The sequence below is a fragment of the Nipponia nippon genome, unplaced genomic scaffold (genome assembly GCF_047370975.1).
Source record: "Nipponia nippon isolate SJK-2023a ecotype South Korea unplaced genomic scaffold, ASM4737097v1 scaffold_41, whole genome shotgun sequence".
Lineage (NCBI taxonomy): Eukaryota > Metazoa > Chordata > Aves > Pelecaniformes > Threskiornithidae > Nipponia > Nipponia nippon.
This window is the reverse complement of record NW_028262360.1, coordinates 1,172,215-1,197,597: the sequence shown is the minus strand read 5'-3', so window position 1 is coordinate 1,197,597 and position 25,383 is coordinate 1,172,215. Positions and strand designations below refer to the sequence as shown.

At 70.8% G+C, this 25,383-nt stretch overlaps 3 protein-coding genes across 4 annotated transcripts; 1 reads left to right on the top strand and 2 right to left on the bottom strand.

Moving 5' to 3' along the window:
* Positions 1–1,481: 1,481 nt before the first annotated feature.
* Positions 1,482–8,620, top strand: SLC25A11 (solute carrier family 25 member 11). Its single transcript, XM_087777821.1, has 8 exons — positions 1,482–1,657; positions 2,348–2,500; positions 4,989–5,195; positions 5,311–5,401; positions 6,366–6,456; positions 6,571–6,670; positions 6,774–6,825; positions 6,973–8,620. The coding sequence occupies exons 1-8, from the start codon at positions 1,581–1,583 to the stop codon at positions 7,126–7,128; spliced, it is 927 nt and encodes a 308-aa protein (XP_087633947.1). The 5' UTR covers positions 1,482–1,580; the 3' UTR covers positions 7,129–8,620.
* Positions 8,621–12,002: 3,382 nt separating this feature from the next.
* On the bottom strand, positions 12,003–19,603 carry PSMB6 (proteasome 20S subunit beta 6). 2 transcript variants are annotated; one of them, XM_087777830.1, is made up of 6 exons: positions 19,164–19,535; positions 18,009–18,076; positions 16,843–16,974; positions 16,225–16,354; positions 14,159–14,303; positions 12,003–12,186 (listed from the first exon to the last, which is right to left on the bottom strand). In XM_087777830.1, the coding sequence occupies exons 1-6, from the start codon at positions 19,242–19,244 to the stop codon at positions 12,050–12,052; spliced, it is 693 nt and encodes a 230-aa protein (XP_087633956.1). In that variant the 5' UTR covers positions 19,245–19,535; the 3' UTR covers positions 12,003–12,049. The 2 variants fall into 2 exon arrangements, with proteins under 2 accessions (XP_087633956.1, XP_087633957.1); XM_087777831.1 differs by lacking the exon at positions 18,009–18,076 and having other exon boundaries at positions 16,225–16,299; positions 19,164–19,603.
* A 1,039-nt stretch (positions 19,604–20,642) lies between these two features.
* LOC148052982 (vitelline membrane outer layer protein 1 homolog) lies at positions 20,643–24,041 on the bottom strand. The gene is made up of 3 exons (XM_087777836.1): positions 23,737–24,041; positions 23,080–23,174; positions 20,643–21,084 (listed from the first exon to the last, which is right to left on the bottom strand). Exons 1-3 carry the CDS (start codon positions 23,935–23,937, stop codon positions 20,784–20,786), a joined length of 597 nt encoding a protein of 198 aa, XP_087633962.1. The 5' UTR covers positions 23,938–24,041; the 3' UTR covers positions 20,643–20,783.
* Positions 24,042–25,383: the final 1,342 nt, after the last annotated feature.

The following is a 25,383-nucleotide window of genomic DNA, read 5'->3' as shown; positions in this document are numbered from 1 at the left end:
GTCCCAGTATGGACAAGGGGGCTCCCAGTGCTCCCAGTGCACCCCAAAGTACCTCCCAGAGCGCTTCCCAGTGCCCCCCAGAGTGCCTCCCAGTACCCCCAGTACACCACACAGTGCCTCCCAGTATTCCCAGTGCCCCCCAGAGTGCCTCCCAGTACTCCCAGTGCCCCCCAGTAACCCCCAGAGTGCCTCCCAGTACCCCCAGTACACCACACGGTGCCTCCCAGTATCTCCCAGCGCCCCCTACTGCCTCCTAGCGTCCCCCAGTATCTTCCCAGTGCCTCCCAGTACACCTCCGGATGCCTCCCAGCATCTCCCAGTACCCACCAGTGACCCCCTGAGTGTCTCCCAGTATCTCCTAGAGCCTCCCAGTGTCCCCCAGTACATTCCCAGTACCTTCCAGTATACCCGGGGTGCCTCCCAGTGCTCCCCAAAGTACTTCCCAGTGGCCTCCAGTACCCCCCAGAGTGCCTCCCAGTACCTCCCAGTGCCTCCCAGTGCCCCCCAGTACTTTCCCAGTGGCTCCCAGTCTCCCCCAGTGCCTCCCAATGCCTTCCCAGTGCCTACAAGCGCCTCCCAGTATGTTCCCAGTGCTTTCCAGTGGCTCCCAAGGCCCCCAGTACCTTCCCAGTGCTTCCCGATGCCTCCCAGTGCCCCCCAGTATGTTCCCAGTGCCTTCCCCGTGCCTCCCAGTGTTCCCCAGCACCTTCCCAGTGTCCTCCAGTACCTCCCAGTGCCCCCCAGCACCTTCCAGTGCTCCCCAGCGCGTTCCCAGTACCTCCCAGTGTCTCCCAGTAGCTCCCAGCACCTTCCCAGTGCCCCCCGGTATCTTCCCAGTGCTCCCCCGTACCTCCCAGTGCCCCTCCAGTACATTCCCAGTACCTTCCCAGTGCCCCCCAGTGCCTCCCAGTGCCCCCCAATGCCTCCCAGTACCTCCCAATGCCCCCCAGCGCATCCCAATGCCCCGCCCAGTACCTCCCAGTACCTCCCAGTGCCCCCCAGCGCCCCCCAGCGCTCACCACCGGGACCTGGGCCCCGGGGGCTCCTCCCCGAGCCGGCGGCCCCGCAAGATGGCGGCGCCCAGCGGAATCTCGCGAGAGAGGGGCGGAGCCTCCCTGAGCCCGCCCCGCTCCCCAACCAATCCCCGCCGATTCACCTTCCCGCCCAACCCCCTCCCACCGCCCCCCCCGCCAATGACAGGCGGGAGGCGGGGAGATGCCCTCAGAGGGGGGGGGGGGGTCAGACCACGCCCATTCATTAGCATACACCCCCGCCCTCAGCACCTCCCTATTGGCCCGAGCCCCGCCTTCAGCACCGGACCACGCCCCCACCCTACAGACGCGCCGTCCTATTGGACCGAGCCACGCCCATCGCCGCGGGGCCACGCCCCCAGGGGCCCGCGCGGCCCCGCCTCCCGGGGGGCTCTGCGCAGGCGCCCCGCGCCTGCGCGCAGCCCCCGCCGCCCCCTCCCCGAGTCACCTTGGGGCGCCGCCGGCTCCGGACCCCCCGGGCCCCCCCGGGTCCCTGCGCCCGCCCCCCCCCCCCCGCCCCGGCTCCGCCGGCACCGGTTCCCGGCCGCGATGGCGGCGGCGCCGGCGGCCGAGAGGCCCAAGAGCTCCCCGAAGTGGGTGAAGTTCCTCTTCGGCGGCCTGGCCGGGTGAGCGCCCCCCCCCCGGGACCCCCCAAACCGGGACCCCCCCCAATCCCCCAAAACCCCCTCAGCCCCCCCCCCCCAAATCTGCCCCAGCTCCCCCCAACCCCCACAGACCCCCAACCCCCCCTCAGCCCCCCAAACCCTTCTCAAACCCCCTGCAGCCCCCCAAACCCCCTCAGACCCCCCAAATTCACCCCCGAAACCCCCCACCCCCCAATCCCCCCACCCCCCAAATTTACCCCCAGATCCCCCCAGCCCCCCCCAATGCACCCCCAAACCCCTTCCAGCCCCCCAATCCCCCCTCAAACCCCCCAGCCCCCCCCAATTTACCCCCAGAACCCCCCAATCCCCCCAAACCCCCCAGCCCCCCAAATTCACCCCCAAAACCCCCCAACCCCCCCCCAAATTTACCCCCAGATCCCCCCAATCCCCCCAACCCCCCCAATTCACCCCCAGCCCCCCCTTCACCCCCAAGCCCCCCACCCCCCCATTCACCCCCAAGCCCCCCAATCCCCCCCATTTACCCCCCAGCCCCCCCCCCATTCACCCCCAAACCCCCCCCAATCCCCCCCAAACCCCCCAACCCCCCAAATTCACCCCCCAAGCCCCCCCAATTCACCCCCCAGCCCCCCCACCCCCCATTCACCCCCCAGCCCCCCCAATCCCCCCCCCCCCCCGCTGACCCCCCCGCAGGATGGGGGCCACCGTCTTCGTGCAGCCCCTGGACCTGGTGAAGAACCGGATGCAGCTGAGCGGGGAGGGGGCCAAGGGCCGCGAGTTCCCCACCAGCCTGCACGCGCTGGCCGCCGTCCTGCGCCGCGAGGGGCTGCGCGGCATCTACACCGGGTAACCGGGACCCCCGGGACCCCCAACACCCCCCAAACACCCCCCAAACACCCCCGGGACCCCCAACACCCCCCAACACCCCCGGGACCCCCAACACTCCCAAACACCCCCGGGACCCCCCCAACACCTCTGGGACCCCTCAACACCTCCGGGACCCCCCCCCCAACACCTCTGGGACCCCCCAACACCCCCGGGACCCCCAACACCCCCCAGACACCCCCGGGACCCCCCCAACACCTCTGGGACCCCCCAACACCCCCGGGACCCCCAACACCCCCCAGACACCCCCGGGACCCCCCCCAACACCTCTGGGAACCCCCAACACCCCCGGGACCCCCAACACCCCCCAAACACCCCCGGGATCCCCCCAACACCTCTGGGAACCCCCAACACCCCCGGGACCCCCCAACACCTCTGGGAACCCCCAACACCCCCGGGACCCCCAACACCCCCCAACACCCCCGGGACCCCCAACACCCCCCAGACACCCCCGGGACCCCCCCAACACCTCTGGGAACCCCCAACACCCCCGGGACCCCCAACACCCCCCAAACACCCCCGGGATCCCCCGCAACACCTCTGGGAACCCCCAACACCCCCCAAACACCCCCCCAAACACCCCTGGGAACCCCCCAACACCCTTGGGACACCCCAACACCCCCAGGGCCCCCCAAACCCTTGGGACCCCCTGAGGACCCCCAAAACCCCCCGGGGACCCCCCGAAAGCCCGGGGACCCCCCAAACACCCCGGGGACCCCCAAACCCTGGGGACCCCCTCCAACCCCTCCCGGGGACCCCCCAACCCCCTGGGACCCCCCCAAACACCCCCAGGACCCTCTAACCCCCCCCCAACCGCGGGGACCCCCCGGGGACCCCCCCAGACCCTTTGGGGTCCCCCAGGACCCCCTGGGGTCACCCAGGGCCCCCCCAGGCCCTGGCGAGGGTTTTGGGGGGTCCTGGGGCGGGTGTTGGGGTTCGGGGGGGGTCTGGGGGTGGTTTTGGGGGTCTCGGAGATGGTGCAGGGGTCCAGGGGCCCTGGGGCCGGCGTGGGGGGTGTAAGGACGGTGTTGGGGGTTCGGGGGGTGCTGGGGCCGCTGTCGGGGGTCCTGGCGATGGTTTGGGGGGTCCTGGGGCCGGGGTTGGGGTTTGGGGGGGTCCTGGGGCGGGTGTTGGGGTTCCTGGGCCCGGTGTAGGAGGTTTTAGGGAGTCCTGGGGCGGGTGTTGGGGTTCAGGGGTTCCTGGGGCCGGTGTTGGGGGTCCTAGGGTCAGCGTGGGGGTGTAAGGACGGTTTTGGGGGTCCTGGAGACAGTGGGGGGGTTGAGGGGGTCCTGGGAACGCTGTAGGGGTTTGGGGGTTCCTGGTGATGGTTTTGGGGGTTCCTGGGGACGGTGTAGGGGTTTGGGGGTTCCTGCAGATGGTGTAGGGGGTTTTGGGGGGTCCTGGGGCTGGTATAGGGGTTCGGGGGGTCCTGGGGCCGGTGTTGGGGGTTGGGGGGGTCCTGGGGCGGGTGTTGGGGTTCCTGGGCCCGGTGTAGGAGGTTTTAGGGAGTCCTGGGGCGGGTGTTGGGGTTCAGGGGTTCCTGGGGCCGGTGTTGGAGGTCCTAGGGTCAGCGTGGGGGTGTAAGGACGGTTTTGGGGGTCCTGGAGACAGTGGGGGGTGAGGGGTTCCTGGGGACGCTGTAGGGGTTTTGGGGGTTCCTGGGGCCAGTGTAGGGGTTTGGGGGGTCCTGGGGATGGTGTAGGGGTTGGGGGGTTCCTGGGGCCAGTGTAGGGGTTTGGGGGGTCCTGGGGATGGTTTTGGGGGTTCCTGGGGCCGGTGTAGGGGATTGGGGGGGTCTGGGGGCAGTGTAGGGGGTTTGGGGGTTCCTGGGGCCGGTGTAGGGGTTTGGGGGTTCCTCGGGACGGTGTAGGGGTTTGGGGGTTCCTGGGGACGGTGTAGGGGGTTTTAGGGGGCCCTGGGGCTGGTGCAGGGGTTTGGGGGGTCCTGGGAATACTGGGGGGTGGGTTGGGGGGTCCTGGGGCTGGTGTTGGGGTTCAGGGGGGCCCTGTGGTCGGTGTAGGGGTTTGGGGAGTCCCGGTGATGGTTTTGGGGGTCCTGGGGCTGGTGTTGGGGTTCAGGGGGTCCTGGGGCCGGTGTTGGGGTTGGGGGGTCCTGGGGCCGGTGTTGGGGTTCAGGGGGTCCTGGGGCCAGTGTTGGGGTTCGGGGGTCCTGGGGCCGGTGTTGGGGTTCAGGGGGGTCCCGGGGCCCAACATGAGGGGGGGCGCAGCCATTTTGGGGGGGCTGCCGTTGCCCCCGGGAGACGCCGCAGGCTTTGGGGGGCCCCCCCCGCCCCCAAGTCACACCGAGGCCATTTTTGGGGTCCCCCGCCCCCCGCCGAGGCCGTTTGGGGGTCCCCCCCGCCCCACCCGGAGGCGGTTTGGGGGTGCCCCCGCCGAGGCGGTTTGGGGGTGCCCCCCGTGACGCCGGGGCCGTTTTGGGGTGCCCGCAGGCTGTCGGCGGGGCTGTTGCGTCAGGCCACCTACACCACCACGCGCCTGGGCATCTACAGCGTCCTGCTGGAGCGGCTGGGGGCCCCCGACGGCACCCCCCCCCCCTTCCTCGCCAAGGCCGCCATCGGCATGACCGCGGGCGCCGCCGGCGCCTTCGTCGGCACCCCCGCCGAGGTCGCCCTCATCCGCATGACGGCTGACGGCAGGTGAGCGCCCCGAAACTGGGGGGGGGGGCCCCGAAAGGGGGGGGGATGGGGGGCCCGTCCGTGTGTGTGTGCGCGTCCCCCCCCCCCCAGGGGCCCTGACGCCCCCTCGCCGCAGGTTGCCCCCCGCCGAGCGGCGGGGGTACCGCAACGTCTTCGACGCGCTGCTGCGGATGACGCGGGAGGAGGGGGTCGCCACGCTCTGGAGGGTAGGGGGCACCCCAAAATCCCACCCCGATGGGCTCCCCTTCCCCCTATCGGCCCCCCCTTCCCCCCTTCCCCCCCGTATAGATTTCCCTTTCTCCCTATAGACACCTACTTCTCTCTATAGAACCCCCCTTCCCCCTATAGACCCCCCCCTTTCTCCCTATAGACCCCCCCTTCCCCCCCTATAGATTTCCCCTTCTTCCTATAGACCCCCCGTTGCCCCTATAGATCCCTACTTCTCCCTATAGACCCCCCTTCTCCCTATAGACCCCCCCTTTCTTCCTATAGACCCCCCTTCCCCCCATAGATTTCCCCTTCTCCCTATAGACCCCGCCTTTTCTCCCTATAGACCCCCCCCTTCCCCCTATAGACTCTCCTTTCCCCCTATAGATTTACCCTTTTCCCCTATAGGCCCCCCTATTCCCCTATAGACCCCCATTTCCCTGGCCCCCCCAGGCTGCACCCCCCAATTAAGGACAGGGGGCTCCATGCTCTGGGGGGTGGGGGCACCCCTATAGGCCCCCCCTTCCCCCTATAGACCCCCCCTTTTCCCCTATAGACCCCCATTTCCCTGTGCCCCCCCAGCTGCACCCCCCAATTAAGGACAGGGGAGCCCCATGCTCTGGGGGGGTGGGGGCACCCCAAAATCCCCCCGACCCCTATAGAGCCCCCCTTCCCCCTATAGAGCCCCCCTTCCCCTACCCCCCCCTTTTCCCTGTGCCCCCCCCCAGTTACAGGACGGGGGGGTCCCCGTGGTCGGGGGGGTTTGGGGGTGCTGGGGGGGGACCCCAAAATCCACCCCCCTCCCCTTATACCCCCACCCCAGGGCTGCACCCCCACCACGGCGGGGGGGGGGGGGGCTCCCCTGTTCTGGAGGCCCGGGGGGGGGGGTTGGGGGGGGCACAGGGGGTTTGGGGGTGCAGGGGGTCCCCCCAACCCCCCTCACCCCCACCCCCCCCCCCCCAGGGCTGCATCCCCACCATGGCGCGGGCCGTGGTGGTCAACGCGGCCCAGTTGGCCTCCTACTCCCAGTCCAAGCAATTCCTCCTCGACTCCGGTGAGTCCGGGGAGGGGGGGGGGTCCCCAAAATCCACCACCCCCCCCCCCCAACCCCCCCCCTCCCAAATCCGTCACCACCCCCCAACCCCGTCACCCCCTTCTCGGGGCGCAGGGCATTTCCGCGACGACATCCTCTGCCACTTCTGCGCCAGCATGATCAGCGGCCTGGTCACCACCGCCGCCTCCATGCCCGTCGACATCGTCAAGACCCGGTCGGTCGTTAGCGGCGCCCCCCCCCCCCCCCTTCGTTACCCGCCCTTTTTGGGGGGGGACCCCCAAAATCGCCCTATTCACCCCCAAAAATCTCCCCGGCAGCATCCAAAACATGCGGACGATCGACGGGAAACCCGAGTACCGCAACGGGCTGGTGAGTGAGCGGCGGCGGGGGGCGTTTTGGGGGGGGGGGGGGTGTCCCTGCCATTTTGGGGGGGTCCCCCCCGCCATTTTGGGGGGTCCCCCCGCCATTTTGGGGGGTCCCCCCGGTTGGGGTCCCCCTGACCCCCCGCGCCCCCAGGACGTGCTGGTGAAGGTGGTGCGCTACGAGGGCTTCTTCAGCCTCTGGAAGGGCTTCACGCCCTACTACGCCCGCCTGGGCCCCCACACCGTCCTCACCTTCATCTTCCTCGAGCAGATGAACAAGTGCTACAGGCGCCTCTTCCTCAGCGCCTGAGCCGCCGGGGCCCGATAGGGGCTGGGGGGCGGCCCTATAGGGGCTGGGGGGGCGGCCTTGGATCCCTATGGGGGCTGGGGGGCAGCCTTGGATCCCTATGGGGGCTGGGGGGCTTCCCTGTGGGGGCTGGGGGGTGGCCCTGGGGCCCTATAGGGGCTGGGGGGCGGCCTTGGATCCCTATAGGGGCCGGGGGCCTCCCTATGGGGGCTGGGGGGCTTCCCTGTGGGGGGCTGGGGGGCGGCCCTGGGGCCCTATGGGGGCTGCGGGGTGACCCTAGATCCTTATGGGGGCTGTGGGGCAGCCCTGGACCCCTATAGGGGCTGTGGGGTCTCCCTGTGGGGGCTGGGGGGCAGCCCTGGGGCCCTATGGGGGCTGTGGGGTCTCCCTATGGGGGCTGGGGGGTGGCCCTGGGTCCCTATGGGGGCTGGGGGGCAGCCTTGGATCCCTATAGGGGCTGTGGGGTCTCCCTATGGGGGCTGGGGGGCAGCCTTGGATCCCTATAGGGGCTGTGGGGTCTCCCTATGGGGGCTGGGGGGCAGCCCTGGGTCCCTATAGGGGCTGTGGGGTCTCCCTATGGGGGCTGTGGGGTGTCCCTGGGTCCCCATGGGGGCTGTGGGGTCTCCCTATGGGGGCTGTGAGGCAGCCCTGTGTCCCCTATGGGGGCTATAGGTTGACCCCATGTGGGTTTATGGGGTGTCCTTGGGTCCCTATGGAGGTTGTGGGATGGCCCCAGGGTCCTATGGGGTGGCCTTATGGGGGATATGGGGTGTCCCCGAGTCCCTATAGGGGCTATGGGGTGTCCTTGGGTTCCTATAGGGGCTGTGGGGTGTCCTTGGGTCCCTATGGGGGATGTGGGTGATCCCTATAGGGGGTTGTGGGGCAGCCCCGGGTCCCTATAGGGGCTATGGGGTGTCGCTGGGTCGCTATGGGGGCTGTGGGGTGACCCTATGGGGGCTATGGGGTGTTGCTGGGTCCCTATGGGGGCTATGGGGTGTCCTTGGGGTCCCTATGGGGGCTGTGGGGGGTCCCTATAGGGGGTTGTGGGGCAGCCCCGGGTCCCTATAGGGGCTATGGGGTGTCGCTGGGTTGCTATGGGGGCTATGGGGTGACCCTATGGGGGCTATGGGGAGTCCCTGGGTCCCTATAGGGACTATGGGGTGTCATGGGGTCCCTATAGGGGTTATGGGGTGTCCCTGGGTCCCCCCGACTGGGGGGCCGGGGGGGGGGGGGGCACCCCCCGCGGTGGGGCAGCCCCCCCCCCCCCAGCTGCCCCCCCCCCAACACTTGGGGGGCGCCCCCCAGCCCCCCCCCGGGTCCCGCGCAGCCCAGCGGCCATTTTGGGGTTCGGTGCTTTCCTGAGGCGGGGGCGAGGCCGCGGCGTGGGGCAGGAGCCCCCCAGCCCCCCGCAGCGGGGTCCCCCCCCCCCCCGGCCCCCCCAGCGCCTCGGGAGCGCCCAGGGCCGAGCTCATTAAAGCAACAACTGCGAGGCAGAGCCACGGAGTGGGGTCACTGGGAGCACTGGGGGGGACTGGGAAGGGAATGGGAGGGATTGGGGGGGGACTGGGGAGCACTGGGAGGGACTGGGGGGGATTGGGGGCACTGGGAGGGAGGGGGGGGCACTGGGACAGGACTGAGAGGGATTGGGGGGACTGGGGAGCACTGGGAGGGACTGGGGGGGGATTGGGGGCACTGGGAGGGAGTGGGGGGGCACTGGGACAGGACTGGGGGGTGACTGGGAGGGATTAGAGGAGACTGGGAGGGAGTTGGGGACACGGGGGGGCACTGGGAGCCCTTACTGGGAGCACTGGGAGACTGTACTGGCGTAACTGGGAGCACTGGGAGACTGTACTGGCGTAACTGGGAGCCCATACTGGGGCTACTGGGAGCACTGGGAGACTGTACTGGCGTAACTGGGAACCCATACTGGGAGCACTGGGAGACACGCGTGGCACCGGGAACACGGCACCGAGGGAGGCGGCACGCGAGCACACGCGTGCGCCGCGCGCGGGCTTTAGGACGCCAAAACGGGGATTTTTGGTCCCGAAGTGGGGGGGGTCGGCCCCAAAACGGGGCTTTTTAACCCCAAAACGGGGATTTATGTCCTCAAAAGGGGGATTTTTAACTCCGAAGTGGGGTTTTTTGACCTCAAAATGGGCTTTTTGACCCCCAAACAGGGATTTTCGGCCCCAAAATGGGGGTTTTCAGCCCCAAAACGGGGATTTTTCACCCCAAAACGGGGGGTTTCAGCCCCAAAAACTGGGATTTATGACCCCAAAACGGGGCTTTCTAACTCCAAAATGTGCCCTTACAACCCCAAAACGGGGATTTATGAGCCCAAAATGGGGTTTTTCACCCCAAATCAGGGCCTTATGCCCCCAAAATGGGGCATTTTAACCCCAAACGGGGGTTTGTTGCCTCAAAATGGGGCTTTTACACCCCCAAACTGGGGCTTTTCACCCCCAAACTGGGGCCCTCAGCCCCAAACTGGGACTTTTCACTCCCCAAATGGACATTTTGCCCCCAAAATGAGGCTTTTTGCCCCCAAACCGGAGCCCTCAGCCCCCAAACTGGGACTTTTCACCCCCAAAATGGACTTTTTGCCCCCAAACTGGGGCCCTCTGCTCCCAAAATGGGGCTTTTCACCCCCAAACTGGGGCCCTCAGCCCCCAAACCGCTGCTTTTCTCCCCCAAACTGGGGCTTTTTGCCCCCAAAATGGACTTTTTGCCCCCAAATCGGGACCCCCAGCCCCCAAACCAGGGCTTTGCACCCCTGAAACGATCCTTTTTGCCCCCAAACTGGGACTTTTTGCCTCAAAATGGGGGTTTTACACCCCTGAACTGAGGCTTTTCACCCCCAAACTGGGACTTTTTGCCTCAAAATGGGGGTTTTATACCCTCAAACTGGGGCTTTTCACCCCCAAACTGGGGCTCTCAGCCCCCAAACCGCAGCTTTTTGCTCCCAAAATTGACTTTTTTGCCCCCAAACCGGGACCCTCGGCCCCCGGAATGGGCCCTTGCACCCCCAAAAATCACCTTTTCACCCCCAAAACAAGGATTTTCGCCCCCCCAACGCCCGGGTGCCGTAATTAGGGCTCGTTAGGGGGGGTCAAGGGCAAACGGGGGGGCACTGGGAGAGACTGGGGGGCATTGCAGGCAGTACGGGGGGGCACTGGGAGAAGCTGGAGGCAGTACTGGGGGCACTGGGAGGCAATGGAGGCAGTACTGGGGGCAGTGGGGGGGCACTGGGGACACTGGAGGCAGCACTGGGGGCAATGGAGGCAGTACTGGGGGACACTGCGGGCACTAGAGGCAGTACTGGGGGCACTGGGAGGCACTGGAGGCAGCGCTGGGGGACACTACGGGTACTGGGAGGAACTTGAGGCAGCACTGGGAGGCACTGGGGGACACTGCGGGCACTGGAAGCAGCACTTGGGGGCACTGGGAGGCACTGGGGGGCACTGGGAGGCACTGGGGGTGGCACTGGGGGCACTGGGAGGTACTGGAGGCAGCACTGGGGGGCACTGGGGACACTGGAGGCAGCACTGGGGGGCACTGGGGACACTGGAGGCAGCACTGGGGGCACTAGGAGGCACTGGAGGCAGCACTGGGGGCAGCACTGGGTGACACTGGGGGCAGCACTGGGGACACTGGGGACACTGGGAGGCAGCACTGGGGGGCACTGGGGGCCCCTGGGGGGCGGGGGTCCCCTGCCCCCCCCCCCGCCCGGGTCCCCTCCCCGCGGCCGTTCCCCCCCCCCCCCCCGCCCCGTCCCCTTCCCTCACTCACCCTGAGGGAGGCGGGGGCCGGGCCGGGCTCCGCCGCGGCTGGGGCGGGTTCGGCCGGGCCGGGCCGGACCCTCCCGGAGCCCCGGGGGCCGTGAGGGGCCGGGGGAGCCGTGAGGGGCCCCGGGGGAGCCGTGAGGGGCCCCGGGGGAGCGGGGCCGGGGCCGTGAGGGGCCGTGAGGGGCCGCGGCCCCGCCGCTGAGGGGAGGCGGCGGAGGGGAGGGAGGGGGGCGTGGCCCGGCGCGAGGCGTTCCCGCCCTTTTGCTTCCCGCCCTTTTTGCTGTCGTTCGTCCGAGCGCCGAGGCGTGAGGGGAGCCCGGGACTGGGGGGGACGGGAGAGGGACCCCCACGGCCGGGGGTGACAGGAGAGGGACCCCCACACCCGGGGGTGACAGGAGAGGGACCCCCCACACCCGGGGGTTGACAGGAGGGGACCCCCCACACCCGGGGGGGGGACAGGAGAGGGACCCCAACACCCGGGGGGGACAGGAGGGGACCCCCATGTCCGGGGGGTGACAGGAGAGGGGACCCCAACACCCGGGAATGACAGGAGAGGGACCCCCCACACCCGGGGGTTGACAGGAGGGGACCCCCCACACCCGGGGGTTGACAGAAGGGGACCCCAACACGCGGGGGGGACAGGAGGGGACCCCCACACCCGGAGGGGTGACAGGAGGGGACCCCCCACACCCGGAGGGGTGACAGGAGAGGGACCCCCACACCTGGGTGTTGACAGGAGGGGACCCCCACACCCGGAGGGGTGACAGGAGGGGACCCCCACACCTGGGTGTTGACAGGAGAGGGACCCCCACACCCGGAGGGGTGACAGGAGGGGACCCCCACACCTGGGTGTTGACAGGAGAGGGACCCCCACACCCGGAGGGGTGACAGGAGGGGACCCCCACACCTGGGTGTTGACAGGAGAGGGACCCCCCACACCCGGAGGGGTGACAGGAGAGGGACCCCCACACCTGGGTGTTGACAGGAGGGGACCCCCACACCCGGAGGGGTGACAGGAGGGGACCCCCACACCTGGGTGTTGACAGGAGAGGGACCCCCCACACCCGGAGGGGTGACAGGAGGGGACCTCGCTCTGCCGGGCCGGAGCCGTTTATTGCCGCCGCGGGAGGCCGCGGCCCTCAGACGGGGGGGCCGCCCTCGCCCCCCGGCAGCTCGGGGCCGGCCAGGACGCTGCGCTCCACCCCGGCCTCGCTGATGGCCGCCAGCCGGATCACCCCTCCGCTGGAGCCGTCCCGCGCCATCGCCAGCGCCAGCGCTGCGGGACAACGCAGGTCAGCGACCCCCCAAACCCGGACCCCCAACCCCCCTGGGACCCCCCCCCCCCGTGTCCCCCCAAACCCCCCTGGGTCCCCCCCCAAGCCCCCAGAACCCCTCCATGTCCCCCCAAACCCCCCTGGGTCCCCCCAAATCCCCCCTGTGCCCCCCCAAAACCCCCCCGTGTCCCCCCCCCAAATCCCCTCTGTGCCCCCCCCAAAACCCCCCGTGTCCCCCCAAATCCCCTCGTGCCCCCCAAAACCCCCCCGTGTCCCCCCCAAATCCCCTCGTGCCCCCCAAACCCCCCCGTGTCCCCCCAAATCCCCTCGTGCCCCCCAAACCCCCCGTGTCCCCCCCAAATCCCCTCTGTGCCCCCCAAACCCCCCCGTGTCCCCCCCAAATCCCCTCGTGCCCCCCAAACCCCCCCGTGTCCCCCCAAATCCCCTCTGTGTCCCCCCCAAAACCCCCGTGTCCCCCCAAACCCGTGTCCCCCCCAAATCCCCCCTGTGCCCCCCCAAACCCCCCGTGTCCCCCCAAATCCCCTCTGTGCCCCCCAAACCCCCCCGTGTCCCCCCAAACCCCCCTGTGTCCCCCCCAAATCCCCTCTGTGTCCCCCCCAAAACCCCCGTGTCCCCCCCAAACCCCCCCGTGTCCCCCCAAATCCCCTCTGTGCCCCCCCAAACCCCCCGTGTCCCCCCAAACCCCTCTGTGCCCCCCCAAACCCCTCCATGTCCCCCCAAAACCCCCCTGGGACCCCTCCACCCCCTGCCGTGTCCCCCCCACCCCCCCCCCCATGGCCCCCCAAACCCCCCTAGGACCCCCTAAAGCCCCTTGGGACCCCCAGGTCCCCCCAAACCCTCTCTGTGCCCCCCTAAACACCCCCAAAACTCCTCTGTGGCCCCCTTAAACCCCCCCCCCCCCCCGTCCCCCCAAACCCCTCATACCCCCCCAACCCCCCTGGGACCCCCAAAACCCCTCCATGTCCCCCTCAAACTCCCTCTCTGCCCCCCCAAATCCCCCGGGATCCCCAAAAACCCCTCTGGGACCCCCAAAACCCCTCCATGTCCCCCCCAACCCCTTGTGCGCCCCCCTTAAACCCCTGTGTGTGTCCCCAAACCCCCCTGGGACCCCCCATGTCCCCCCAAACTCCCTCTGTAGCCCCCCAAACCCCCCGTGTCCCCCCCAAAACCCCTCTGTAGCCCCCCGAAGCCTCCCCATATCCCCTCTGGAGCCCCCAACCCCCCCATATCCCCCCAAAACCCGTGTCCCCCCAAATGCCATGTCCCCCCCACAGCCCCCTGTAGCCCCCCATATCCCCCCCAAAACCCCTCTGTGTGCCCCCAAATCCCCCCAAAACCCCGTGTCTCCCCCCCATCCCCCTCAAAGCCCCCCAAACCCCTCTGTAGCCCCCCCAAAACCCCCCATCCCCCTCAAAGCCCCCCAAACCCCTCTGTAGCCCCCCAAACCCCCCACATCCCCCTCAAAGCCCCCCAAACCCCTCTGTGTGCCCCCAAAGCCCCCCCAAGCCCCCTATATCCCCCCCAAAACCCCTCTGTGTGCCCCCAAGCCCCCCAAATCCCCCCAAAACCCCCCGTGTCCCCCCACATCCCCCTCAAAGCCCCCCAAACCCCTCTGTAGCCCCCCAAAACCCCCCCATCCCCCTCAAAGCCCCCCAAACCCCTCTGTAGCCCCCCAAACCCCCCCACATCCCCCTCAAAGCCCCCCAAGCCCCCCATATCCCCCCAAAACCCCTCTGTGTGCCCCCAAGCCCCCAAATCCCCCCAAAACCCCCCCGTGTCCCCCCCACATCCCCCTCAAAGCCCCCCAAACCCCTCTGTGTGCCCCCAAAGCCCCCCAAGCCCCCATATCCCCCCAAAGCCCCCCGTGTCCCCCCCATCCCCCCCAAACCCCTCTGTGTCCCCCCAAAGCCCCCCCAAAGCCCCCCGTGTCCCCCCAACCCCCCCCCCGCGCACCGCGGGCGACGAACTCCTGGCACTGGGCGCGGGTCATGGCGGGGCGGAAGGCGGCGTCCAGGAACCCGTAGATGTAGGAGCTGCCCGAGCCCCCCACCGCGAAGGGCTGGCGCAGGAGCAGCCCCCCCATGGGCACCGCGTACACCTACAGCGGGGCAGTATAGGGGCTATAGGGGCTATAGGGGCTATAGGGGCCGCGGGAGCAGCCCCCCCACGGGCACCGCGTACACCTACAGCGGGGCAGTATAGGGGCTATAGGGGATATAGGGGCTATGGGAGCAGCCCCCCCACGGGCACCGCGTACACCTACAGCGGGGCAGCAGAGGGGCTATAGGGGCTATAGGGGCTATAGGGGCCGCGGGAGCAGCCCCCCCATGGGCACCGCGTACACCTACAGCAGGGCAGTATAGGGGCTATAGGGGATATAGGGGCTATAGGGGCCGCGGGAGCAGCCCCCCCACGGGGCACCGCGTACACCTACAGCGGGGCAGTATAGGGGCTATAGGGGCTATAGGGGCTATAGGGGCTACGGGGGCCGCGGGAGCAGCCCCCCCACGGGCACCGCGTACACCTACAGCGGGGCAGTATAGGGGTTATAGGGGCTATAGGGGCTATAGGGGCCGCGGGAGCAGCCCCCCCACGGGCACCGCGTACACCTACAGCGGGGCAGTATAGGGGCTATAGGGGCTATAGGGGCTATAGGGGCCGCGGGAGCAGCCCCCCCACGGGCACCGCGTACACCTACAGCGGGGCAGTATAGGGGCTATAGGGGCTACGGGGGCCGCGGGAGCAGCCCCCCCGGGGGCACCGCGGACACCTATAGGGGGCACGGGGGGTATAGGGGCTATAGGGGGGCTGTGGGGCAGCAATGGGGGGCTGAGGGGGCTGTGGGGCAGAGAGAGGAGGGCCATGGGGCTGGGGGGACGCTATGGGGCTGGGGGGACGCTATGGGGCAGGAAGGAGACGCTATGGGGCAGAGAGGGGGATGCTGGGGGGTAGGAGGGGGATGCTATGGGGCCGGAAAGGTATGGGGCGGGGGGGGACGCTATGGGGCAGAGGGGCCCGCTATGGGGCAGGGAAGCCACACTACAGGGCAGAGGGGCCCGCTATGGGGCAGAGAGGCTGTGCTATGGGGCAGAGGGTCCCGCTATGGGGCAGTGGAGGGTGCTATGGGGCAGAGGGGCCCGCTATGGGGCAGAGGGGCTGTGCTATGGGGCAGAGGGTCCTGCTATGGGGCAGTGGAGGGTGCTATGGGGCAGAGGGGCTGTGTTATGGGGCAGGGAAGCCCCACTATGGGGCAGAGGGTCCCGCTATGGGGCAGTGGAGGGTGCTATGGGGCAGAGGGTCCCGCTATGGGGCAGAGGGTCCCACTATGGGGCAGTGGAGGGTGCTGTGGGGCAGAGAGGCCCCACTATGGGGCAGGGAAGCCCCACTATGGGGCAGAGGGGCCGTGCTATGGGGCAGAGGGTCCCGCTATGGGGCAGTGGAGGGTGCTATGGGGCACAGAGGCCCCACTATGGGGCAGGGAAGCCCCACTATGGGGCAGAGGGGCCGTGCTATGGGGCAGAGGGTCCCGCTATGGGGCAGAGGGTCCCGCTATGGGGCAGTGGAGGGTGCTGTGGGGCAGAGGGTCCCGCTATGGGGCAGAGGGTCCCGCTATGGGGCAGTGGAGGGTGCTGTGGGGCAGAGAGGCCCCACTATGGGGCAGGGAAGCCCCACTATGGGGCAGAGGGGCCGTGCTATGGGGCAGAGGGTCCCGCTATGGGGCAGTGGAGGGTGCTATGGGGCACAGAGGCCCCACTATGGGGCAGGGAAGCCCCACTATGGGGCAGAGGGGCCGTGCTATGGGGCAGAGGGTCCCGCTATGGGGCAGAGGGTCCCGCTATGGGGCAGTGGAGGGTGCTGTGGGGCAGAGGGGCCCGCTATGGGGCAGAGGGTCCCGCTATGGGGCAGTGGAGGGTGCTATGGGGCACAGAGGCCCCACTATGGGGCAGGGAAGCCCCACTATGGGGCAGAGGGGCCGTGCTATGGGGCAGAGGGTCCCGCTATGGGGCAGAGGCCCCCACCTGCCCCCCGCGCCGTGGGTCCCAGCCGGCCACGATGACGCCGGCGCTCAGCTCCTCCCGGTAGCGGTAGCAGCTCTGCTGGAAGAGGCGGGCGGCCGTGCGCACCCGCGGCGGCTCCTCCAGCTCCACGCTGGGGGGCGGGGGCAGCTGTGGGGCTGGCCCCACCCCCCCCGCCCCACGGCGCCCGCCCCACCCCTCCCCGCCCCACAGCACCCGCCCCACCATGCCCGCCCCATGGCACCAGCCCCATGGCACCCACCCCACGGTGCCCAGCCCCACCCCCCGCCCCATGGCGCCCGCCCCACAGCGCCCACCCCACGGCTCCCTGCCCCACAGCACCTGCCCCACACCCCCCTGCCCCACAGCACCCCGTCCCATGGCACCAGCCCCACGGCGCCTGCCCCACAGTGCCCAGCCCCACACCTCCCCGCCCCACACCCCCCCGCCCCACGGCGCCCGCCCCACACCCCCCTGCCCCACACCTCCCCGTCCCACATCCCCCTGCCCCACACCTCCCCGCCCCACACCCCCCTGCCCCACACCCCCCTGCCCCACACCTCCCAGCCCCACACCCCCCGCCCCACACCCCCTGCCCCACGGCGCCCGCCCCTCACCCACCTGTGGAAGGCCAGCTGATAGGCCACGGCGTCGGCCACCGCCTGGGTGTCGGCGGCGGAGCCCGAGCGGCAGCAGAAGATGCGGTCGTGGACGGGGGTCAGTTTGTCCGTCACCCGGTTGGCCACGTACGACCTGCGGCACCGCGGCGGTGACGTCACCGTGACGTCAGGGTGACGTCAGGGCGGCGCCACCACAGCCCCCCCCACCCCTCCCGCGGTGTGGGGCGGGGCTCCCAGCAGTGACAAGGCAGGGGACGCTGCGGGGACAACCGCGTCCCAGTGACAACCCTGTCCCGGTGACAACCGCGTCCCGGTGACAATCCTGTCCCGGTGACGACAGAGGGGCTGGGGACGCCTGGCGGCCCCTGGGACTGCCCCCAGAGGCTGGCAGTGGCGTCATGGTGACGTCATGGTGACAGGCGCCGGGTGACAACCGCGTCACGGTGACAACTCTGTCCCGGTGACAACCGCGTCACGGTGAGGACAGAGGGGCTGGGGACGCCTGGGGCGACCCCTGCAGTCTGGAAGTGACATCATGGGTGACACCATGGTGATAGGCTGCGGGTGACAACACCGTGACAGGTGTCCCAGTGACAACTGTGTCACGGTGACAGCGGAGGGGCTGGGGACACCCGGTGGCCCCCGGGACTGCCCCACAGGTTGGCAGTGACATCACAGTGATGTCATGAACGACACCACGGTGACACCATGGTGACAAGCGCCAGGTGACAACCATGTCACGGTGACAACTGTCACGGTGACGATGCAGGGACTGGCGGTACCTGCAGCCACCCCCGTGCTCTGCAAGTGACATCACAGTGACATCACGGGTGACGCCGTGGTGACGCCGTGGCGATAGGCGGTGGGTGACGACCCCGTGACGGGTGTCCTGGTGACAACCGCGTCCCGGTGACAACAGGGGGTTTGGGGACAACTGGCGGCCCCTGGGACCGCCCCCACGGTCTTGAGGCGGCATGGTGATGTCACGGGTGACGTCACAGGTGACATCACGGGTGACGCTCACAACCCTGTGACGAGGGACCCGGTGACACCTGCGTCCCGGTGACGTCTCCAGGCCTGGGGACACCCAGTGCCCCCCACACGCCCCCAGCCCCCTGTGACATCACCGGTGACATCACCGGTGATGTCATGGGCGGCGCCCCTCACCCGGTGGTGGTGCGGGAGTCGGCCCCGATGACGACGCCCCCGTCGAACTCCACCGCCATGATGGTCGTCTGGGGGGAGGGGCTGCGTCGGGGCGGGGGGGGGGCACAGATCCCCTGCCCCATAGCCCCGCCCACAGCCCCATAGCCCCACCCACAGCCCTGCCCCCTGCCCCATAGCCTGCCTCACAGCCTGCCCCATAGCCCCGCCCCTAGCCCCACAGCCCCGCCCCTTGCCCCATAGCCCCGCCCCTTGCCCCATAGCCTGCCCCATCGCCCCGCCCCTGTCCCCACAGCCCCGCCCCTGTCCCCCACATGGGTCCCCCCCGCCCCACAGCCCCGCCCCCTGCCCCCCACATGGGTCCCCCCTGCCCCACAGCTCCTCCCCCTGCCCCACAGCTCCTCCCCCTGCCCCCCACATGGGTCCCCCCTGCCCCACAGCTCCTCCCCCTGCCCCCCACATGGGTCCCCCCCGCCCCACAGCTCCTCCCCCCGCCCCACAGCTCCTCCCCCTGCCCCACAGCCCCGCCCCCTGCCCCCCACATGGGTCCCCCCCGCCCCACAGCTCCTCCCCCTGCCCCACAGCCCTGCCCCCTGCCCCCCACATGGGTCCCCCCGCCCCACAGCTCCTCCCCCCGCCCCACATGGGTCCCCCCTGCCCCACAGCTCCTCCCCCCGCCCCACAGCTCCTCCCCCCGCCCCACAGCTCCTCCCCCCACCCCACAGCTCCTCCCCCCTGCCCCACAGCTCCTCCCCCCTGCCCCACAGCTCCTCCCCCCCGCCCCACAGCCCCGCCCCCTGCCCCCCACATGGGTCCCCCCGCCCCACAGCTCCTCCCCCCGCCCCACAGCTCCTCCCCCTGCCCCACAGCCCCGCCCCCTGCCCCCCACATGGGTCCCCCCCGCCCCACAGCTCCTCCCCCCGCCCCACAGCTCCTCCCCCTGCCCCACAGCCCCGCCCCCTGCCCCCCACATGGGTCCCCCCCGCCCCACAGCTCCTCCCCCCGCCCCACAGCTCCTCCCCCTGCCCCACAGCCCCGCCCCCTGCCCCCCACATGGGTCCCCCCCGCCCCACAGCTCCTCCCCCCCGCCCCACATGGGTCCCCCCTGCCCCACAGCTCCTCCCCCCGCCCCACAGCTCCTCCCCCCGCCCCACTCACGCCGGTGCTGACGGCCTCCCTGCCCCACTCCGGCTGCGGCCCCGCCGCGCCCGCCCGCGCCGTCACCGCCGCCGCCGCCATCTTCCCCCGCGCTTGACGGCTTTTGGCGCTTTACGGCAGCCGCCGCTTTCGCGGGGAGGGCGCGCGCTTTACGGCAGCGGGGCAGGCGCGGCGGAGCGGCAGCCGAGCTTTACGGCAGCGTGGCGCCCGCCGCGCTTTACGGCAGCGGGGCAGCCGGCGCTTGGCGCGGCTCCGCCCCCGCACAGAAGGGGGCGTAGCCGGAGCTGTCAATCACAGCTCGCTCTTGCCCCCGGGTGACCCCGCTGACCCCTCCCCTCCCCGCCAGGGGGCGGGGCCAGGACTCGCTGGGGGGGGGGGCGTCAGCGACCCTCCACTGCCTCCCAGTGCCCCCAATACCCCCCCAGTAAGCCCCAGTGCCCCCCAGTAACCTCCCAGTGCCTCCCAGTGCCCCCAATACCCCCCAGTAAACCCCAGTGCCCCCCAGTAACCTCCCAGTGCCTCCCAGTCCCCCCAATACCCCCCAGTAAGCCCCAGTGCCCCCCAGTAACCTCCCAGTGCCTCTCAGTCCCCCCAATACCCCCCAGCAAACCCCCGTGCCCCCCAGTAACCTCCCAGTGCCTCCCAGTCCCCCCAATACCCCCCAGCAAACCCCCGTGCCCCCCAGTAACCTCCCAGTGCCCCCCAGTCCCTCCCAATACTCCCCCAGTAAACCCCAGTGCCTCTCCAGTGCCCCCCCAGTCCCTCCCAGTACCTTCCCAGTGGCCCCACAACCCCCCCAGTGCCCCCCAGTCCCTCCCAGCCTCCCCAGTGCCCTCCAGTAGCCCCCCAGTGCCCCCCAGTACCTCCCAGTAACCCCCAGTGCCCCCCAAGTCCCCTCAGTGTCCCCCCAGTTCCTACCCAGTGCCCCCCAGCACCCCAACGTCACCCAATAACCCCCCAGTAACATCCCAGTGCCCTCCAGTACCCTCCCAGTGCCCCCCCAATGCCCCCCAGTCCCTCCCAGTAACCCCCAGTGCCCCCCAAGTCTCTCCCAGTAACCCCCAGTCCCCCCCCAGTCCCCCCCCGTCCGCCCCAGTAGCCCCCCAGTCCCCCCCAGTCCCTCCCAGTGCCCCCCCAGGGGACGCAGGCGCCCGGGGTCCCCCCTCCCCCCCAGCAATGAGGAGGCCCCGGCCCGGCACCGCCCGAGTTTAATGGGGGGGGGAGGGGACCTGGGGGTCAAGGGAGGGCGGGGGGGGACACGGGTGGCCCCCAGAGGCCCAGGTGGCCCCTGGAGGCCCCGGGTGGCCACGGTGGCCCTGGGTGACCCTGGGTGGCCCCCTGAGGCCCTAGGTGGCCCAGGTGGCCCCTGGAGGCCCCAGGTGGCCCCGGATGGCCCCCAGAGGCCCTGGGCAGCCCAGGTGGCCCCTGGAGGCCCGAGGTGGCCCAGGTGGCCCCAGGTGGCCCCCAGAGGCCCGGGTGGCCCCCAGAGGCCCTGGGCAGCCCAGGTGGCCGTGGTGGCCCCTGGAGGCCTTAGGTGGCCCCCAGAGGCCCCAGGTGGCCCCTAGAGGCCCTGGGCGGCCCAGGTGGCCCCCAGAGGCCCCAGGTGGCCCCGGCGGCCCCTCAGGCGCAGCAGAGGAGCTGGGCGCTGTTGAGGGCGGTGTCGTCGCCGCCGCGCTGGGGCGGCTCCAGGCGGGTGCGCAGCCCGCAGACCCCCCACCGCTGGGGGCAGGGCAGGCTCCAGTTGCCCCAGGCCCCCGCCGGGCCACCGCCGCCGGCCAGCACTTGCCCGTCCGAGCAAGCCGCCTCCAGGTCGTTGGCGGCCGTGTCGTCCCAGAGCCCCCGCGGGGCCTCCACCCACAGGCGGAAGGAGACCAGGTGGTGGGGGTGGCCGCAGCGCTGGGGCGGCAACCAGGAGCCGCGGCTGGGGAGAGCGGGGCCGCGGGTCGGGGTGGTGGCCACGGGGGACGGCGTGGTGGCCACGGGGGGGGAGTGGTGGCCGTGGGGAAGGGCATGGGGGACATTGTGGTGGCCATGGGTGGGGTGTGGTGGCCATGGGGGACATCATGGTGGCCATGGGTGGGGTGTGGTGGCCATGGGGAAGGGCATGGGGGACATTGTGGTGGCCATGGGTGGGGTGTGGTGGCCACAGGGGGGGAGTGGTGGCCATGGGGGGGAGTGGTGGCCGTGGATGGGGAGTGGTGGCCATGGGGAAGGGCATGGGGGACATTGTGGTGGCCATGGGTGGGGTGTGGTGGCCATGGGTTGGGCGTGGTGGCCATGGAGAACATCATGGTGGCCATGGGTGGGGTGTGGTGGCCATGGGGAAGGGCATGGGGGACATTGTGGTGGCCACAGGGGACGGTGTGGTGGCCACGGGGGACGGCGTGGTGGCCACACGGGGGGAGTGGTGGCCATGGAGGGGGAGTGGTGGCCATGGGGAAGGGCATGGGGGACATTGTGGTGGCCATGGGTGGGGTGTGGTGGCCATGGGTTGGGTGTGGTGGCCATGGAGAACATCATGGTGGCCATGGGTGGGGTGTGGTGGCCATGGGGAAGGGCATGGGGGACATTGGGGCGGGCATGGGTGGGGTGTGGTGGCCACAGGGGGAGTGGTGGCCATGGGGGGAGTGGTGGCCGTGGATGGGGAGTGGTGGCCGTGGGGAAGGGCATGGGGGACATTGTGGTGGCCATGGCTGGGGTGTGGTGGCCATGGGGAAGGGCATGGGGGACATTGTGGTGGCCACGGGGGACGGCATGGTGGCCACGGGGGGAGTGGTGGCCATGGGGGGGAGTGGTGGCCATGGGGAAGGGCATGGGGGACATTGTGGTGGCCACAGGGGACGGTGTGGTGGCCACGGGGGACGGCGTGGTGGCCACACGGGGGGAGTGGTGGCCGTGGATGGGGAGTGGTGGCCATGGGGAAGGGCATGGGGGACATTGTGGTGGCCACGGGGGACAGCGTGGTAGCCACGGGGGGGAGTGGTGGCCGTGGATGGGGAGTGGTGGCCATGGCGGGGGAGTGGTGGCCATGGGGAAGGGCATCAGGGACATTGTGGTGGCCATGGGTTGGGTGTGGTGGCCATGGGGGACATCATGGTGGCCATGGGTGGGGTGTGGGGGCCATGGGGAAGGGCATGGGGGACATTGTGGTGGCCATGGATGGGTCGTGGTGGCCATGGGTGGGGAGTGGTGGCCACGGGGGGGGGGTGGTGGCCGTGGCGGACGTCGTGGTGGCCATGGCGGGGGAGTGGTGGCCGTGGGGAGGGACATCATGGCGGCGGGGGCACCACACGTGGGAACTCGTGGCCACCAACGTCAGCTTCGATGGCTGTCCCAGGGCCACCCCACGCAAGGACCCTGTGGCCACCACCCCCTCCCAGGTGGCCACCCCATGCAAGGACCCTGTGGCCACCACCCCCACCCCAGGTGGCCACCCCACGGCCACCATCCCACCCCACATGGCTGCCCCACAGCCACCGCCCCCCCCAGGTGGCCACCCTACGGCCACCCCCCACCCCCAGGTGGCCACCCCATGGCCACCATCCCACCCCACATGGCCGCCCCACGGCCATGGCCCCCCCCAGGCAGCCACCCCACCACCCCCCCCCCCAGGTGGCCACCCCATGGCCACCACCGCCCCCTCAGGCGGCCACCCCACCGCCCCCCAGGTGGCCACCCCATGGCCACCACTGCCCCCCCAGGTGGCCACCCCACGGCCACCATCCCACCCCACATGGCCACCCCACAGCCCCCCCCAGGTGGCCACCCCACGGCCACCACCGCCCCCCTCCAGGTGGCCGCCCCATGCCCCCCCCAGGTGGCCACCCCACGGCCACCATCCCACCCCACATGGCCGCCCCACGGCCCCCCCCAGGTGGCCACCCCCGGCCCCCCCGGTGGCCGCCCGGTGACTCACGGCCCCACGCTGGAGGTGGCCGCCGCCCCCCCGCAGAGCAGCCGGATCCCGTTCAGCCCCGTGTCGTCCCCGAAGAAACCCCGGGGGGGGTCGACCTGGGGCCCTGGCGCCGCGGTGACGTCACCCGCGCCCCCGTCTCCCCCCCCGTCCCCCCATGTCCCCATGTCCCCCTGTGTCCCCAATGTCCCCATGTCCCCCTGTCCCCCATGTCCCCCCATGTCCCTGTGTCCCCCCATGTCCCCGTGTCCCCATGTCCCCAATGTCCCCACGCCCCCCGTGTCCCCCCGTGTCCCCAATGTCCCCCTGTCCCCCCATGTCCCCCTGTCTCCCCACGTCCCCATGTCCCTGTGTCCCCCCCATCCCCCCGTGTCCCCCCGTCCCCCCTGTGTCCCCATGTCCCCATGTCCCCCCCGTGTCCCCCTGTCCCCCCGTCCCCCCTGTCCCCCCGTCCCCCCCGTGTCCCCATGTCCCCCCGTGTCCCCCCCGTCCCCCCGTCCCCCCTGTGTCCCCATGTCCCCGTGTCCCCCCTGTCCCCCCGTCCCCCCCGTCCCCCGTCCCCCCCGTGTCCCCATGTCCCCCCCGTGTCCCCCCCGTCCCCCCGTCCCCCCTGTGTCCCCATGTCCCCGTGTCCCCCCGTGTCCCCCCGTCCCCCCCCACCTTCAGCTGGAAGCCGGTGGCCAGGACGCCCTTGGGGCAGAACTCGGGGTCCCCCCACTCCCCCCAGGGCCCCCCGTTGTCCACGGAGAGCCAGGCGGCGGGGGCCACCTCCGCCCGCGCCGGGGCCACCAGCGGGGCCACCAGCAGGGCCACCAGCGGGGCCGCCAGCGGGGCCGCCCAGGGGCGCGGGGAGGAGGCCATGGCTGCGCCCCCCCGGGCCCCCCCGCCTTTATAACCCCGCTGGGGCCAAGGACCTCGGGGCCACCGGGGGCCCGGCCTGCCACGGGGACTGGGGGGACTGGGGGGACTGGGAGGGACTGGGGGGGGACTGGGGGGATTGGGGGGACTGGGAGGGATTGGGAGGGACTGGGAGGGACTGGGGGGGGACTGGGGGGGACTGGGGGGGACTGGGAGGGATTGGGAGGGACTGGGGGGGGATTGGGGGGGGACTGGGAGGGACTGGGAGGGACTGGGAGGGATTGGGGGGATTGGGGGGGACTGGGAGGGACTGGGGGGGACTGGGGGGACTGGGAGGGACTGGGAGGGATTGGGGGGGACTGGGGGGACTGGGGGGGACTGGGGGGACTGGGAGGGACTGGGGGGGATTGGGGGGGACTGGGAGGGACTGGGAGGGACTGGGGGGATTGGGGGGATTGGGGTGGACTGGGGGGGACTGGGGGGATTGGGGGGGATTGGGGGGGACTGGGGGGACTGGGAGGGATTGGGGGGGACTGGGGGAGGGACTGGGGGGGATTGGGGGGGACTGGGGGGGACTGGGAGGGACTGGGGGGATTGGGGGGGACTGGGAGGGACTGGGAGGGACTGGGGGGATTGGGGGGACTGGGAGGGATTGGGAGGGACTGGGAGGGACTGGGGGGATTGGGGGGGACTGGGAGGGACTGGGGGGATTGGGGGGGATTGGGAGGGACTGGGGGGGACTGGGGGGGACTGGGAGGGATTGGGGGGGACTGGGGGGGACTGGGAGGGACTGGGGGGACTGGGGGGGACTGGGAGGGACTGGGAGGGACTGGGGGGATTGGGGGGACTGGGGGGGGACTGGGAGGGACTGGGAGGGATTGGGGAGGACTGGAGGGGATTGGGGGGGACTGGGGGGACTGGGAGGGACTGGGAGGGACTGGGGGGATTGGGGGGGACTGGGGGGGACTGGGAGGGACTGGGGGGATTGGGGGGGACTGGGAGGGATTGGGGAGGACTGGAGGGGATTGGGGGGGACTGGGAGGGATTGGGAGGGACTGGGAGGGACTGGGGGGATTGGGGGGGACTGGGAGGGACTGGGGGGGATTGGGGGGGACTGGGAGGGATTGGGAGGGACTGGGAGGGACTGGGGGGATTGGGGGGGACTGGGAGGGATTGGGGGGGACTGGGGGGACTGGGAGGGATTGGGGGGACTGGGGGGGACTGGGAGGGACTGGGGGGGATTGGGGGGGACTGGGAGGGATTGGGGGGGACTGGGGGGGGACTGGGAGGGACTGGGAGGGACTGGGGGGGACTGGTGGGGAGTGGGGGGGACTGGGGGGGACTGGGAGGGATTGGGGGGACTGGGGGGGGACTGGGAGGGACTGGGGGGGATTGGGGGGGACTGGGAGGGATTGGGAGGGACTGGGAGGGACTGGGGGGGATGGGGGT

Bases quoted from the DNA above. Each gene is read 5' to 3' on its own strand.
- SLC25A11 (XM_087777821.1), top strand. From the start codon at position 1,581: ATGGCGGCGGCGCCGGCGGCCGAGAGGCCCAAGAGCTCCCCGAAGTGG. The intron at 5,402-6,365 runs GTAGGGGGCACC...CCCCCCCCCCAG, and splicing joins GGGTCGCCACGCTCTGGAGG to GGCTGCATCCCCACCATGGC. The intron at 6,826-6,972 runs GTGAGTGAGCGG...CCGCGCCCCCAG, and splicing joins CCGAGTACCGCAACGGGCTG to GACGTGCTGGTGAAGGTGGT.
- PSMB6 (XM_087777830.1), bottom strand. From the start codon at position 19,244: ATGGCGGCGGCGGCGGTGACGGCGCGGGCGGGCGCGGCGGGGCCGCAG. The intron at 16,975-18,008 runs GTGAGGGGCGCC...GCGGTGCCGCAG, and splicing joins GACTCCCGCACCACCACCGG to GTCGTACGTGGCCAACCGGG. The intron at 16,355-16,842 runs GTGGGTGAGGGG...CCCGCCCCCCAG, and splicing joins TATCAGCTGGCCTTCCACAG to CGTGGAGCTGGAGGAGCCGC.
- LOC148052982 (XM_087777836.1), bottom strand. From the start codon at position 23,937: ATGGCCTCCTCCCCGCGCCCCTGGGCGGCCCCGCTGGCGGCCCCGCTG. The intron at 23,175-23,736 runs GTGGGGGGGGAC...CCAGGGCCCCAG, and splicing joins CCACCGGCTTCCAGCTGAAG to GTCGACCCCCCCCGGGGTTT. The intron at 21,085-23,079 runs GTGAGTCACCGG...CGCTCTCCCCAG, and splicing joins GCCACCTCCAGCGTGGGGCC to CCGCGGCTCCTGGTTGCCGC.